Source organism: Peromyscus californicus, unplaced genomic scaffold (genome assembly GCF_007827085.1).
Source record: "Peromyscus californicus insignis strain IS unplaced genomic scaffold, ASM782708v3 Scaffold_2__1_contigs__length_46816999, whole genome shotgun sequence".
NCBI lineage: Eukaryota > Metazoa > Chordata > Mammalia > Rodentia > Cricetidae > Peromyscus > Peromyscus californicus.
In genome coordinates, this window is record NW_026294540.1 from 13,691,918 (window position 1) to 13,708,842 (window position 16,925).

The following is a 16,925-nucleotide window of genomic DNA, read 5'->3' on the forward strand; positions in this document are numbered from 1 at the left end:
GAGAGCTGCTCTTTCAGAGGTCCTGAGTTCAATTCCCAGCAACCACATGGTGGCTCACAACCATCTGTAATGAGATCTGGTGCCCTCTTAGGGCATCCATGCAGACAGAATACTGTATATATAATAAATAAACAGATAGATAGATAGATAGATAGACAGATAGATAGATAGATAGATAGACCTAAAAAATTGTCCCAGGCTTCCTTTTGAACCACCTGTTATGACACTGGCTGACTGGGAATGGAACAAGATCACCATGGGAAAACGGGAAAATGTAGCCTGGGTACTACATGCAGTGTCAGAATCTTTGGTTTCTTTCTTTCTTTTTCTTTTTTCTTTTTGTCGGAGCTGAGGACCCGAACCCAGAACCCAGGGCCTTGCACTTGCTAGGCAAGCGCTCTACCACTGAGCTAAATCCCCAACCCCTCTTTGGTTTCTATTTAAAGACTGAAACCTCAGAGAGTAACGAGTCGACCACACACTCCCAAAGTCCCGAAGTAAGCGAGATCTTCAGAGAGGTCGGTCCGAAGGTTGAAATTACTGAGGCACCTGCCGTCAGGCCTGAGGAGACCGAGATGGAGTCTCTCAGGTGGAAGTTACTGCAAGAAGTTAAAGAGGAGGCTAACAAGGAGGCAGAAGTTTCAGCCCCAGGTCAGAGAGACAGAGAGTCAAGAACCTCTGGAAAGCTGTCCTACTTCCTCTCGGAAGAAGGACAGATATCATCCCAGTTCAAAGGGAGTTCCAAGGCGTCCATGGTGTCCACCTCCACAGAAGACACCTTGTTCCAGAAGGAAGAGGTCTCCAAGGTGTATCCTTTGGTAAGTGTCCCCCACAGTGTGCCATTCCTGGGTTTGCATAGTTCTGTGAGAGAGGATATGTGCATGTCTGGGAAGTCCCAGTGTGAGTGTGCCTGTGTGTGTATGTGTGTTATGTGTGTGCACCCACATACATATGGAGGCCAGAGGATAACCTTGGATGTCTTCTTCAGCCTCTGTTCACTGTTATTATTATTACTTTTGTTTTGTTTTTGAAACAGGGTTTCTCTGTGTAGCCCTGGCTGTTCTGGAATTTACTCTATAGGCCAGGCTGGCCTCGAACTCAGAGACTGGCCTGCCTCTGTCTCATGAGTGCTGGAATTAAAGGCGTGCGCTACCACCACTGGTGGGCTTTTTTTTTTTCCATAAGGTTTCCCATTGGCTTGGAATTTGTATTGTAAAGCAGCCTGGGCTGCCTGGCCAGTGACATCCACCCCCAAACCCCCTAAGAGACTCTCTGTCTCTGCCCTCCCCAGCACTGGGGTTACCAGCAACTCACTTCTGTCATGCCGAGCCGGTTTTTGTTATTTGGAGGGCTTCTGAGGAGTAAACTCAGTCCTTTCGGTTGGCAACTCTCCGACCCAGAAAAAAAACAAAAACAAAAAAAAACCCAAAAACCTTTTTAATACTTTTCAGACAAGCTATGTCTTTTTAAAGTTCTGTCAAGAGTTGGGGGGTTGGGGAGACACCCATGTGTTAGACCTGGAACTGGAAGGCGACATCTGGCTTCAATAGCACTGCTCAGCAGGCCGGAAATTCCCGGCATAGTTTGACTGTTGCCTTGGCGACTTGGAGAGGGAGACGCCATCGTCTTTCCCTCTCTTCCTTTCCCACCCGGTTTCTCTCCTTCCTCCCTCTGCTCTCTCTCTCTCTCATCTCCCTCTCTTTACCCTCTTCCTTCTCTGACGCTACCACGGTTCCTCCTCCGTTGTCTACTTTTCTGCCTCCGCTAGGGGGAGAGCTTTGAGAGGTCCCCAGACCCTCATCAGAAAGTGACACATCTCTGGCCTTCCCTAGGAATCTGTCCTCGCCGCTGTGGCTGACATGCGTCCCAGGGAGGCGCCATCTGCGAGGCACAAAAATATTGTCCTTTGCCCAGCGCAGGAGAAGGAGGGGGTCCCTCCCCCACTGCTTTCCCCATCTGCCGCTTTGTGGAAATCGTTTGCTAGGATTCATTCTTGCTTTTTGCCCCCCCCCCTTATCCTGCCCCCTTTCTTTCCCTGAGGATCCATGCCTGCAGAAGATTGACTCTATCTATGTAAAGAATTTAGTCCCGACACAGAGTGAGCCTTTTCCACACAGCTCACGTTAGATTTTGGTTTTTCTGTTCTGCCTTGAGACAAGGTTTTGCTATGTAGCCCAGGCTAGCCTTGAACTTACAACTCTCTTACCTCAGCCCCAAGTTCTAGGATTATAGACATGTACAACCTTGCCAATAGCCACTGGTTTCCTACACCACTCTCTACCTTATTTATTTTTATTTAAGAAAGAATTTATATTAAAAAAAAAAGAAGGAAAGAATTTATAGTGCATTTATTTGCGAGGGGGCATGTACAGCCTCCAATGCACACGGGAAAGCCAGAGAGCATCTTGCAGAGGTCAGTTTTAAAACCTCAAAGCCCACCCTCAGTGACACACCTCCTCCAGTGAGGCCATGCCTAATAATCCTTCCTAAACAGTCTGTCAACTGGCAACTAAGTTAAAAAATATATGAACTTATGGGGACCATTTTTTTTTTCTGTTGTTTTGTTTTTGTGTTTTTCGAGACAGAGTTTCTCTGTGTTGCTTTGGATCCTGTCCTGGATCTCACTCTGTAAACCAGGCTGGCCTCGAACTCGCAGAGATCCTCCTGCCTCTACCTCCCTGAGTGCTGGGACTAAAAGTGTATGTCACTGTGACCAGCCCCAATGAGCCCTCTTTATAGCCCCTTGTTTTGTTTACTTGTATATCCCAGGCTAGTTTTAAATGCACTGTGTCGCCAAGGCTAATCCACCTCTGAAGTGCTGGCATTATAGGCATGCACCACCACACCCAGCTGAAGCCTTTCCTTTCTCATGACTAATTTTAAAACGACAAAATGAAACTTCAGGATGAACATGATGATCCTTTTAGGATTAGCAAGTCTCCAAAAGAACAGTTTGATTTGCATACATAAGCTTTTTTAGAACCAAGGCAAATATTAAGTAATTCTGTTCCTAGAAGGTGCAACTTGAGACGATTATAATTCCACAATTCTACCACTCACGCCCACGCAATCCGAGATCTAAACAGAAACACAAGTTCCAGGGAGCAGGCAGACGGGAACAAGAAATGTGGGGAGCGAACGCTGTGTGGGAGAAAAGTCACCGCACGTTACAGGCCGTGTCTGTCTTGGGAAGAAATACCCAGTCCCACGGTTCAACTTCCTTAGTTTTGTTCCAAGAGGAGAAAGGCAGCTGTTGCCATGTGCCAGGATGATTCATTGATCTTCAGCTCTTTGTTATTCAACCACCCACTTTTAATCGATTAGGTTTTGTGTGGAGGAGAGCACAGCGTCAGGCTCAGGGGAAATTTGAGTGGACAGTAAGTACATAGAGTTTCCATGTATCCCTTGGTGCCTGTTATGCCCACGTCATGAGCCCCCAAGAGACCACCAGGAGTCCGAGTTCACATGCAAAAGCAAAGAGCCTTTATTGCAAGCTCGAGCTTGGGCTCTCTATCCCGTTCAACAGCGGTTGGATCAGGGAGTGCTTCAAGCTCAGTTGAGGCAGGGTTTTTAAGGAGTAAAGGGTGAGGGGGGCGTAGGTAGGGGAATTCTGGATTCAGGTGGGGGTTGGACTCCTGATTGGGCAGGAGTGAGGCACAGAAAGTCTTGTCAAACAGGGATTGGCAACAAGTGATGTAAGCTGTCCTTAATGTTTTGGAGCAGCTCGTACTTGCTTGTCTCAGTTCTGATTGGTCCCCTGCAGGGTGCAGTTCGTGGCTTTTCCTGGTTATTGTAATGGTGAGGCCCAGTCCCAGCATTGTTAATCTGCTGCCTGTCATGGCTGCACTAATGTGAAGGTAGGCCTCTTCAGTGCCACCTCCTCCAGATTCCCCTTTCGTTGCCAGCTCACGTCGGCGTGGCACATTTGCCAGCACCGATATGCCAATGTTAACGTTCCTGTTAGCAGATGGCATTAGCAGCCAGGCATGCCATACATTCCGTGGGCTTTGACGGGTGTGTGACTCCGCATGTCCACCATTTCAGCCTCACTCCCTGCACACCTCCTGTCCACTCCTCCTCCAGAACCCTGGCAACCACTGATCATTTTCAGTGTTGTTTGGCCCTTTCCAGAATGCCTTGGTTTCTCATTTCATAAAATTCTTCTTTTGGCATTGCTCCCAGAAGGGTAGATTTACTTATCTAGTGTCATTATGTGGTGCTGGTATTGAACTCAGGGCCTTGCCCGTGCTAAGCAAGAATTCTACCACTGAGCTATGGAAAGCAGCAGCAGCAGCAACAACAAAAACACAAAACAAGGCAGAAGAACCACTTATTCAGGCTGAATGCTTCCCTTTCTTTTTTCTTTTTGATTTTTCTTTTTTTTTCTTTTTTTTAAAATTTTTTTATATTTATTATGCATACAGTGTTCTGCCTGCATACATCCCTGCAGGCCAGAAGAGGGCACCAGATCTCATTACAGATGGTAGTGAGCCACCATGTGGTTGCTGGGAATTGAACTCAGGACCTTTGGAAGAACAGCCAGTGCTCTTAACCTCTGAGCCATCTCTCCAGCCCCCTCTTTTTGATTTTTCAAGTAAGGGTTTCTCTGTGTTACAGCTCTGGCTGTCCTGGAACTCACTTTGTAGACCAGGCTGGCCTTGAACTCACAGAGATCCGCCGGCCTCTGCCTTCCAAGTGCTGGGATTAAAGGGGTGTGCCACCACCCCCCTGATGCTTCCCTTTCTTATAAACCTACTAAATTACACCTTCTCCATCCTATGTTTTCAGGAAGTAATGGAATTCATCACATTAAGTACTTTGTGTTAGTAACAAGTGGGGCTTCAGGTCTGGGGAGTAAAGAACAGAAAAAGTGGTGGGTTTTGTTGTTGTTGTTGTTTATCTGTTTGTTTTTAATTTATTTTATTTTTTTAAGATTTATTTTTGGGCGGTGGTGGCGCACGCCTTTGATCCCAGCACTCGGGAGGCAGAGCCAGGCGGATCTCTGTGAGTTCAAGGCCAGTTTGGTCTCTAAAGCGAGTTCCAGGAAAGGCACAAAGCTACACAGAGAAACCCTGTCTCAGAAAAAAAAAACAAACAAACCAAAAAAAAAAAAAAAAAAACAAAACAACCAAAAAAAAAAAAGATTTATTTTTATTTTATGGGCATTGGTGTCTTGTCTGCATGTATGTCTGTGTAAGGGTGTTGGATCCCCTGTAGCTGGAGTTACAGACAGGTGTGAGCTGCCATGTGGGTGCTGGGAATTGAACCCAGGTCCTCTGGAAGAACAGCCAGTGCTCTTAACTGCTGAGCCATCTCTCCAGCCCAGAAAAAGTATTTTATATGATGTTAAAGACCCTCTCTCTCTTCCGTCTCCCTCCCTCCCTCCCTCCCTCCCTCCCTCCCTCCCTCCATTCTTTCATTTTTTTTAGAAAAAGTAGGACAGTCGTGAGCATGGGGAGTAAAAGGCCCCTTTACCTATGTAGTGAGTTTAAGGTCTGCCTGGTTTACGTGTGACCCTGTCTCAAACAAATAAAAAGAGGTTTCTTTTTTTCCTTGGATTGTCAGAGTCATTCTCTGACGGAGGCGGGCAGGGTGGGGCACGCAGGAGCCAGGGCTCTGGGTTCAGCATGCTTGAGGCTCCCTGTGTTCATTCCCCCGCCACCCCCAGCTGAGGACCGAACCCAGGGCCTTGTGCTTGCTAGGCAAGTACTCTACCACTGAGCTAAATCCCCAACCCGCCCTGTGTTCTTTTTTTGTCCTCCAGACCATGACCTGGTCCTTTGGCTGGAACAGTTTCCTCCCCGTCTACTACATCCGGGATAACCAGAGAGTCATCCTCTACGTCTGTGCGCACACGGCCATCATTTACAACGTCTTCAGGAACACACAGTACCACCTTCAGGTCGGTATGCGGGCTGGCTTTGTCTCCCTGTGAACAAAAAGATGTCTTTGTTTTGTTTTGTTTTGTTTGAGGCAGGGACTCAGACATGGAGCCCAGCCTGGCTCTAGGCTCTCAAACTTCCTGCTTCAGCCTCTGAAGTGGTAGGGATGACAGGCGTGTGCCACCAGGCCGGGCTGGAAGAAGATACCTGTAACAGACATAAAGAACTTTGCCTTGGGTCCCAGGTTCAGAGGTCCTGACTGGGTTGGCCACTTACCTCCATCCCTAGGGAGGACCTATTCCTTTGGACAGTGTATCTCCTTCAGGCTTGTGGAGGAAGAGAAAGCCTGGGAACCCACCCCCAACCCCAACAAGAGATAGAGAAACCTCTGGGAGGGCCCGTGGAAGCCGCTTTCCAGGCAGGCAAGCTTTGGAAAAAGCTCAGGGCTATCTGGACTCAGCCCTCCTTGAGGTCCACACCAGGCCCCATCCTTACTGTTTCTAAGCATGTCTTCTGCATTTCCATAGGGCCACCCTAACATCATCTCCTGCCTCTGTGTCAGCGAAGACAGAAGATGGATTGCCACAGCAGACAAAGGACCAGACTGCCTCATAATTATATGGGACTCCTTCACAGGGTAGGCTCCGCGCGGTCGAATCTTCCTCATTCTAATTCCTGCAGAGGATCATCAGCCACTGTGACCGAGAAAGGGCTAAATTATATTGTTGCCATGAAACTTGGTTTGTTGGTGGCCCAGAGTAGACCGGACCGAGGGAGGGTCACAGTAACCCAGCTCATGAAAGGGTAGAGCATACACTGGATGCCAAATCTGTCACAATCGGGAACCTTACATCTACATCAGATTTTCATTGAAGTTCTTTTTTCTTTTCACAGGGTCCTCTGCAGCCTTTACCTATAACCAGTCCTGTCTTCCTGTCTTTCACAGTCCACCATTCTGTCTCTCTGTGTATGTGTGTGTATAGTTTTATCTTTAACTACTTACTGTGTGTGTGTGTGTGTGTGTGTGTGTGTGTGTGTGTGTGTGTGTGTGTGTGTTTAAATACTAGTTTACTCTCTTACAGATCTAGAGGTATTAAACTAAGGTGCCAGCAGGTCTGTTCCTTCGGGGCCCTGAGGGTGACACTGTCCCAGGATGCTCCCTTCGCTTCTGCTGGCTGCTGGCAGTCCTGGGTGTCCTTTGGCATCTGGTCTCTGCCTCCAACTTCTCCTGGCATTTGCCCCCCGTCTCTGTGTGTCCTCTTCTATAGGACATGGGCCTTAGAGCCTTCCTAATCCAGTATGACGTCACCTTGGCCAACTGCACCTGCAAAGACTCAATTTCTTCCTTTCTTTTTAAAATTATATTTTTACTCTGTGTGTGTGTGTGTGTGTGTGTGTGTGTGTGTGTGTGTGTGTGTGTGTGTGTGTGTCTGTCTGTCTGTCTGTACACGCCATGGCCTTCAAGTGAAGGTTAGAGGAAAGCTTGCAGAGTGTGTTCTCTTCTAATACCCTGTGGGTCCCGGGGATTGCACTCAAGTAGTCAGACTTGATGGCGGGCACCGTCACTCACTGGGCCAGCTCATCTTCCCCAAAGACTCTCTTTCTTTCTTTCTTTTTTTTGGGGGGGGGCCGGGTTTTGAGACAGAGTTTCTCTGTGTAGCTTTGGAGCCTATCCTGGAACTCACTCTGTAGCCCAGGCTGGCCTCGAACTCACAGAGACCCACCTGTCTCTGCCTCCCGAGTGCTGGGATTAAAGGTGTGCGTCACCATGTTAACCATTTAATTTGCTTTTTACACTTATTTATTTGCGTGTGTGTGTGTGTGTGTGTGTGTGTGTGTGTGTGTGTGTGTGTGTCCCCACACATGCCACAGCACATGTGTGGGGGTCATAGATACTAGTGGGAGATGGTTCTCTCCTTCTGTGTGGGTTCTGGTTGTTGAACTGAGGCAATCAATCTTGCCAGCAGGTGCCTGTTCCCACTGAGCCATCTCACCAGCCCGAGTTATGTTTATTATTTATTTTTGGGTTGTTTTGAGACCGGGTTTTGCTATAGATCCAGTCTGTCCTTGAACTCCCGATCCTCCTGAGCACTGGGGTTCTAAGTGTGCACCACCACATCGGGCAGCCATTTTTAAATGTATAATCCAGTGAGCTGCTTCCAGATGTTGCTGTCACTGCAACAGCAGTCCCGTTCTGAGCTGCTCCCATCCTCTCTCCCCCAGCTCCTCTGACACACCTTCTGCCTCCATGGATGTGCCTACTCCAGACATTGCCTGGGAACGGAGTCACAAAGCATGTGGACTTTGTGCCTCTCTCATGGAGCGTAACACCTTTAAAGCTCACCCTGAACTGGGCAGTGGTGGCACACGCCTTTAATCCCAGCACTCGGGAGGCAGAGCCAGGCGGATCTCTGTGAGTTCGAGGCCAGCCTGGGCTACAGAGAGAGATCCAGGACAGGGACCAAAACTACACAGAGAAACCCTGTCTCAAAAAACAAAAAAAAAATAAAAATAAAAAATTAAAAAAAATAAATAAAAAAGCTCACCCTGTTACAGCATTCCAGTCTTTTTTTGGTTTAAAAAACAAAACAAAACTATTTATTTAGAGACTAGAGCAATGGCTCAGTGGTTAGGATCACTGCTCTTCTAGACGACCCAGGTTCGATTCTCGTCTGCCACGTGACAGCTCACAGCCATCTGTAATTCCAATCCCAGGGAATCCTAGGCCCTTTTCTGGTCTCTGGGGGCACTGCATGCATATAGTACATAGACATATATGTAGGTGAAACACCCATCTGCAAACACACCAATAATTCAGTATTTAATTTTATCTTATGGGTGTGGAAAATCATAAGAGGGCGTCAGATCCCCCAGAAATGGAGTTACAGAGGATTGTGAGCTGCCGTGTGGGTGCTGGGAAACAAACCCAGCTCTTCTGCAAGTGCTTTTAACTGCTGAGCCGCCTCGCCAGCCCTGCACTGTCTTTCAAATTCCGTTGACCCTCAGCGCAACAGGAATGAGGCATGGCTTGTCACTGAAGACATTCGTCACAATTTTTCTGAAAACCTAAGTGAATTATTTTAGCTGAAAATTGAAGTCTGCACTGGCCATCATCGCCGGTTACAGTGCCTTTTTCCAGTGATAATCAGTCTGGTTCGCTTCCTTCTGGAACATCTGCTACTGATTTAAACACACACAGAGGGCCTTCATCGGGTGGTTTTTTCTGCATGGTATTTTGTACAGTCATTTCCCAAGAATAAATCTGATGGTGTAGCTCTCTTGACCCTGGCTTGCAGAGAACACATATCCCACACCAGAGCCACAAAGGCTCTTTCCCCAGACAGGGAACTGTCCCCACCCTGTAGGCCTGAGGTCCCTGTGGGCTGTGTGGCGCCCCAACATTTTCTTGCTACAGAGCCCCTGTGACAGCCGCTATGAACAGTCCTCTGTGTGCCACAGTAACGTCACTGGCTGGGACAAAGTCTGGGCTCCAGCTGAAGGACACTGGCTCTCTGTCATCTGGGAAGTGTCAGCTAGCTAAAATGCAGCCCCAGACGTTCCCATGGCAGCCCTCACATCGTTGGAAATGGAAGCTTGGAGTTCATGGCAGGAGAAAGGACCTCAGCCCTGCAGAGGTTTCCAATCAAAATCACTCAGCTCTGTGGTATTTACATACATATGACCCAAAAAACCTTGTTCATAATTTTAGGGACTACATAAAGTTTAAGAGAATTTGACGTATCGGAGTCTCTAGCAGATTAGATTTGTGATTCTAATTGAAAATGTGTGGCTGATTTAGACTTCCAATTTTAAATAGAAATCATTTTAGCTTTATAAACAGTGTTAGAAATACTGTTTGCCATACTTGTGGATAAATTTATCAGACTTATAGGAATTACTTCAGTATTGGTGAGAAATTTGTTTTCTTAATTAGACCACAAAAAAAAACTTAACCGTGCTGGGGCGGGTGGTGGCGCACGCCTTTAATCCCAGCACATCGGGAGGCAGAGCCAGGCGGGATCTCTGTGAGTTCGAGGCCAGCCTGGGCTACCAAGTGAGTTCCAGGAAAAGGCGCAAAGCTACACAGAGAAACCCTGTCTCGAAAAAACCAAAAAAAAAAAAAAAAAAAAACTTAACCGTAAAACTGAATGTATTATATTTCCACACCCAGCCTAAAACTTTTTTAAGATTAATAGCCAAATTTGTGTAGTTATACATTAGTCAAAGCTGCACAAAGGTGGCTGTGAAAAATATGCTACATTCATAAAGTGAGTAGGATTGGTTTTGAGACAGTGACCTCCTAGATAATCTAAGGTGACCTGGAATTTACTGTGTAGCCCAGTCTGGCCCGACACTCAGGATCCTCCTGTCTCAGCCTCCAGCTACCGGGCTGACAGATGTTGGCCGCCACACCCAGCTAATCTTTTGCTGTGGTCGAGGCTGCAGTAGTAGGAATTGAGCCTGGGGTCATACACAGGCTCTGTGGGTACTCCCTCACTGAATTACATCCTCAGCCCTGAGTAAGTCTTTTCAATTGAACAAAAACCTTAAGGAAAAATAGTGTTTTTCTTTAACTTGTGACTTTAATAAAGAGAATATTAAATTCTAAGACCAGAAACAGCCTCTGAATAATCTTTTATGGGCCATAAGTTATCAGATCGGATATCATAGAACTCAAACCAGGCACCAAGCTGTAAGTGGGCTTTCTCTGTCCAGCCAGCAGGCTCCCAAATAACCACACAGAGACTTATTACTAATTATAAATGCTTGGTTGATAGCTCAGGCTTGATACTAACTCCTAGATCTTAAATTAACCCATATTTCTTATCTCTGCTCTACCATGTGGCAGTACCTTTTCTCAGTACAGCATGTGTTCATCTCCTGCTTCCCCTGCGGCTGCCTGGTGACTCCACCCTTCTTCCCTGCATTCTCTCTGCCCCCCAAATCCTGCCTAGCTATTGGCTGCTCAGCTTTTTGTCAAACCAATCTGAGTGGCAAATCTTCACAGTGTACAAAGGGATTATTCCACAGCACCAAGCTGGGCTACAATAGTGAGACTCTGTCTCAAAAAACAAAAACAAACAAACAAAAAACAAAACAAAACTCTGAGTCTAGCTGGGAGCCCATGTCATAAAGAAGAAAGCAGTGATGGGTCAACACTGTTCCCATTGGGTCTAGCCACGAAGGCAACTGTCCACAGAGGCTTCCAAGAAGAGACATGACTGACATGACCTTCTGTTGGGAGACTTCTGTGGACATCCTCTTGCGTGGGTCAGGATTCTCTCAGGGTCAAGTTGGGTGTTCCATGACTCTCCAGGGCTGAGGTCCTTTCTCCCACCATGAGCTCCGTGATCCCATCCCCAACGATGTGAGGGCTGCCATGGGAACGTCTGGGGCTGCATTTTAGTTAGCTGACACTTCCCAGATGACAGAGAGCCAGTGTCCTTCAGCTGGAGCCCAGACTTTGTCCCAGCCAGTGACGTTACTGTGGCACACAGAGGACTGTTCATAGCGGCTGTCACAGGGGCTCTGTAGTAAGAAAGTGTGGGGCGCCACACAGCCCACAATCTTACTGCCACCCGATCCCCCCTCCCAGTTTAAGTCAGTGACCTCTCCCACCCCACATACTTGCTCCTGCCCTCTCTTGCATTCATTAGTTCCCATTGCAGTTTACACGTCACCTACTTGAATTCGGCATGTCAAGACTCTGAATGAACTGCCCTGTTGTGAGTCTCAGCATGGACACAGAGTAGGAGTGTGTAAGTGAGAACACGAAAATGTCTCCTTACTCAAACCCCGGCTCCAAACCAGAACCACGAAGTATGTTGGGAATCTGTTCCAGGTTTTACGTGTCTGAAGGAGTGTGCATGTCCACAGAAGGGAGCAGACTGTGTTTGCCTGTTTGCACTTGGATTATTGTTATTATTATTATTATTATTTTATTATTATTTTTTTTATTTTTTTTTCGAGACAGGGTTTCTCTGTGTAGTTTTGGTGCCTGTCCTGGATCTGTAGACCAGGCTGGCCTCGAACTCACAGAGATCTACCTGCCTCTGCCTCCCGAGTGCTGAGATTAAAGGCATGTGCCCGGCCAGCAATTGCTTTTTAAAACATCATTTATTTTTTATCACATCCATTTATTTGGGAGGCACAGGCATGTGGTGACTCAAGTATGGAGGTCAGAGGACAACTTGTGGGAGTCGGTTCCCTCCTTCCACCATGCAGGTCCCTGGGGTCAAACTGGGGTCATCAGGTTTGGTGGTAAGCATCCTTTGCCCCGAGTCTCTTGGGAGGCAGAGCCCGGTGGCCCGGAAGTCAGAGTAGGTGCACTGGAGCAAAGCAGCTCACCTCATGCTAGCCAGGAAGCACACAGGAAGGGCCTAGAGCAAGCTCTCTTCCTGGGACATGACCCCAGTGACTATTTCCATAAGGCCCCACTTTCTAGTTTCCCTTACCCCTGTGTGTGTGTGTGTGTGTGTGTGTGTGTGTGTGTGTGTGTGTGTGTGTGTGTGTGTGTGTGTGTTGGGGGGTGCATATGTTAGTGGCCAGAGTGTGACTTTGGGGAGCCATCTTCTTTTACTCTCTACCTTATTCACTGACACAGGGTCTCTCAGTTGAACCCAGAGTTTGCCGATCTGGCTAGTCTAGCTAACCAGCTTGCTCTGGGGATCCCTGTCTCGGCCTCCCAAGTACCAGATTAACAAGTGGGCCACTGCACCCACCCAGCATTTATGTGTACATTCTGGGGACCCCAACTCTGGTTTTGCTTGCATGGCAAGTGCTCTAACCACTGAGCCATCTCCCCAGCCCCACATTCTAGTTTCTACCGTCACCCAGTAATGCCATCATACTATGAATCGATCCAGGAATTAATCCATTGATAAGCATAAAGCCTTCAGGATTCAGTCACTTCCCCACAGTCTATCAGCTGATAGCCAGGCCTTTGTGGACATGGCCGGTTCAAGCCTTACAGCATCCTTCATGTCTGGCAAAAGTGCCCTGGATAGAATCAGCACCAGGAAGAAGTGAACGAGGGACCAGAGTGCTCCTGAAGACAGTACCCAGCACACTCACCCTACTGCTCTGAGTTAGGCCTGCTGTTGTTATTGAGATAACGTTCAAATAACGGAAAACCGGACACATGAACGTTTGCAGTGAGGGTGGGCATCTGGTCATAGTGTTACGCAAGCATCACCTTTACCTTGTTACAAAACAGTTTAATCGTCCCTGGGAGCATTGACTCCCATGTCCCCCGACCCCCCCCCCCCCCCAATCTGTTTTCTGCTCACAGAGTCGGTACATTTCCTCTCTGTGGGCTGGCGTGTGTGAGCTTTTATGTCTGGCTTCCTTCATTAGCGTCACGTTCCCGGGGTGTGTCTGAGTCGTGGCATGTATCAGCGCGTCTTTCCTCTTTGTGGAAGAATGAATAATAATGACTGTTTGCTCATGTATTATTAATGAATAAAAATGAATTAATTCAGCTGTGCCTACTAGTTCATAGCTGTAACCCCAGCACTCAGGAGGATCATAATGTGGAGGCCAACCTGGGCTATAGAGCAAGATCATGTCAAAAAAAAAGGGGTGGGTGGGTGGGGGGTGACAGCTGGTGACTTGACTTAGCCGTTATGAGGCTGGCTGCCCTTGCTGAATTCAGTTCTTAGCATCCATGTCCAGTAGTTCACCGTTTGTAACTCCAGATTGATGGGATCAAATGCCCTCTTCTGGCCTACACAGGCCATTTACATGCATATATCTGTGCACACATATACATCATTTAAAAAAAATATTTAAAAAAGAATGAATTGCCAGGCAGTAGTGGCACTCGTGTCTACAGGAGTATTCCAGGACAGCCAGGGCTACACAGAGAAATGCTGTCTCAAAAAAATTTAAAAAAGGGCTGGAGAGATGCTTCAGAGGTTAAGAGCATTGATTGCTCTTCCAGAGTCCTGAGTTCAATTCTCAGCAACCGCATGGTGGCTCACAACCATCTATGATAGGATCTGGTGCCCTCTTCTGGCCTGCAGATGTACATGTAGGCAGAACACTGTATACATAATAAATGAATCTTTCAAAAACATATATAATAAAAAGAATAAATTATTTATACACTAATGTTAATTAGACATGAATATTCCTTCGCATAGACATCAATCATACTTTGTTATGTTTTTGGAAGGTTTGGAGTTCAGCCCTGTCACGGCCTCACTGGGAAGCCAGGCATCTCTCGGCAAGGCCATCCCTCTCTGTCCTGTTTTTCAGAATCCCTGTGCACACCATATTTGACAGCTGTCCAGAAGGTAATGGCATAAGATCAATAGCCATCACCCGTGATGCCAAGCTTCTGGCTACCATCTCAGATGCCGAAATCCAGGTAAAGAGTCCTTTAGGAGACCTCTCTGAGCTGGCCAACATGCCAGACGTCTTTGCAGCCACCTCTGCACAGACCACCTGGTGTGTGTGTGTGTGTGTGTGTGTGTGTGTGTGTGTGTGTGTGTGTGTGTGTGTGTGTTGTGTGTGTGTGTTCTAGACTTCACAGTGCAGAGTTGGGGGCCCGTGCCTAGGGCTTGACTGAGTCTTTTGCTCAGTTACCTGAGACCGCAGGGTTCCCATATCCGTAGGCTTCTCCTTGCACCCTCAGGGACCTCTTCTGTCCCTCACTATGCTCTCTCTTGCAGAAAGTGTGCATCTGGAAGTGGACGTTGGCAGTGGAGAAGCCTGCATGCACTCTCGATCTTCCCAAAGAGTATGGTTTCCAGGTGCGTCGTGTTTGAGCCTGGGAGTGCTAGCCTGTGCTTTACACTGAGGCTGCCTTGTCGGGTCTCTTTGTGTTGGTGGGGTTTTGTCATGGTGCAGAGGGACCTTTGAACAATACTTTCCTAGCCCAGACCTCGTTTTATCCTTCCTAATAACAGCTAATGTGTTTGACACACTCCTAGATCCTGCCCAATTCTTTACTTACATTATCTCCCATAATCTACACACACATGCAGGTGAAGAGTTATTAACGTCTGTGGACTGCCACTATTAATTATTAAGTATTCTATCTAAAGCCACCCCGACAACAGCCTTCCTTACTTCAGAAGCAGGCGCTCGGCTGCTTCTAACCTTGCGGTGAGTTGGTGAAGTATATGGATACATCGGTGTCAGCTTGCGTAAGAAGGCTTGGCTAGGACAGCCCGAGTGCTACCGTGAGGCCTCTCTGTGTCCCACAACACTGCTTCTCATGTTTTCTTTCTTCCTCCGGTGTGTATATAGAGGACTGGTCTATAGCTGGCCCTGTGGTACCTGGGTCACGGGACCTGAAACTCAAGAGTGTCAACTGACTAACTCAGCAAAACTCAGATCCTGATGCAGTCAGATGTCCAGCTGCCCCACCTCCACCATCCTGTCAATCACTCAGAATTTGCACTGACCCAGCAGCCAGCCATATGTGGCTATTTAGACGTGTGTGTTTTTGTGTGTGTGTGTGTGTGTGTGTGTGTGTGTGTGTGTGTGTGTGGTGTGTGAAGTGTGCGTGTGTATGCATGTGTGGCAGCCGCAAGGGTTTATGTCTGAAATTGTCCTTCATTGCTCTCCCACTTTACTTACTGGGGCAAGGTCTCTCAATCAAACCCAGAGCCAACTGATCCGGTTACTCTTGCTAGCCAGCTATCTGGGGATTCCCCCATCTCCGCCTTCTGAGGCTGGAATCACATACAGGCAGGCTACCGGGTTCCCTCAACAGCTGCATAGGTTCTGGAGATTCCAGCTTGGGTCCTCAGGCTTGTGTGGCAAACGCCTTGAAGTGCAGAGTCACCTCCCTGGGTTTGCTCTTCAGCTTTTGTTAAAACCTAGGCATATCTGGAAACAGGGACTCTAAATTGAGCAATTGCCTCCATCACATTGGGCTGTGGGTAAGCAAGGCATTTTCTTGATTACTAATTTATGTGGGGGAGGGCTCAGCCCACCGTGGGCGGTGTCATCGGTGGACAGGTGTGCCTGGGCTGTATAAGAAAGCAAGCTGCCGAGTGGAGGTGGTGCACGTCTTTAATTCCAGCACTTGGGAGGCAGAGCCAGGCGGATCTCTATGAGTTCGAGGCCAGCCTGTTCTACTTACGAGATCCAGGACAGGCATCAAAACTACACAGAGAAACCCTGTCTTGGAAAAACAAAACAAAAACAAACAAACAAACAACAAAAAGAAAGAAAGAAAAAAGAAAGAAAGCTATGCAATCCATGAAGTTTGTAGTCTGTTTGGTTCCTGCTTTGTGTCCGCGTCCTGTCTCCCCTCCATTGGACCCTTTCCTCTTCCAATTGCTTTTGATCAATGTTGTATCACAAACCAGGACACCAGTCCCAGACTTGGCAGTTTTGAGATAGGTCCTGGATGTGCAGCCAGGTAGCCTTGAACCCAGGTAGCCTTGGTTTCGGGTCTTGGCCTCCCGAGTGCAAGGATTACAGGTGTGTGCTGCTACAGTTGGCTTCGGGTTTCTTTGTTTCTGTACAAAATGCCTTCAGGGCTTTCCCCTCACGGAGTCTGTAGATCCCTTTGTGAAATATTGTCATCTTAATTATATTGTTTTCCAATCCCAGAGCACCAGGGGTCCCTCGGTTTGTGTATGCTGTCTTCGGTTCTTTTTTTGGGCAGGGCTTTGTAATTTTGAACGTACAAATCGTTTTGCCTCCTGAGTTAAATTTACCCCTGCATATTTTTTTTTTTCCCTTTCTGGTGCTTTTGAAAGTGGAATCGCTTCCCTAATTCCCCTTTTCAAGTTGTTCACAGCAGCTGTATAGAAACACAGCTGGATTCCCCTCCTTAGCTTTGTGTCCTGCAACTTTACCAGACGCACTATTTAGGTTTCAATGGATGACGGCGAAACAAAATGACAAGTTTGCTTCTCCAGCTCTCCTAGCCACATTCTAAGTTCTCCCCAGCCACATGTGGCCCGGTGGCTACAGTATTCGATGCATTCCATGGCAGAGGTGTCCCGTTAGTCCAGCGGGCGGAGTCCCTTCCACCTTCCCCACAGCCGTTCCTGTGGCTGACGGCTGACAGCATTCCTC

At 47.7% G+C, this 16,925-nt stretch overlaps 1 protein-coding gene across 4 annotated transcripts in view; it reads left to right on the plus strand.

Moving 5' to 3' along the window:
- The window catches only part of Cfap251 (cilia and flagella associated protein 251), a 99,911-nt gene that overhangs the window by 6,236 nt on the left and 76,750 nt on the right, over positions 1 to 16,925 (plus strand). For all 4 annotated transcript variants that reach the window (XM_052755380.1, XM_052755379.1, XM_052755381.1 and 1 more), the window contains exons 3-7: positions 447 to 818; positions 5,765 to 5,902; positions 6,410 to 6,519; positions 14,142 to 14,253; positions 14,558 to 14,638. In XM_052755380.1, coding sequence (XP_052611340.1) covers positions 447 to 818; positions 5,765 to 5,902; positions 6,410 to 6,519; positions 14,142 to 14,253; positions 14,558 to 14,638 — 813 coding nt within the window. The remainder of the gene's footprint in view (positions 1 to 446; positions 819 to 5,764; positions 5,903 to 6,409; positions 6,520 to 14,141; positions 14,254 to 14,557; positions 14,639 to 16,925) is intronic.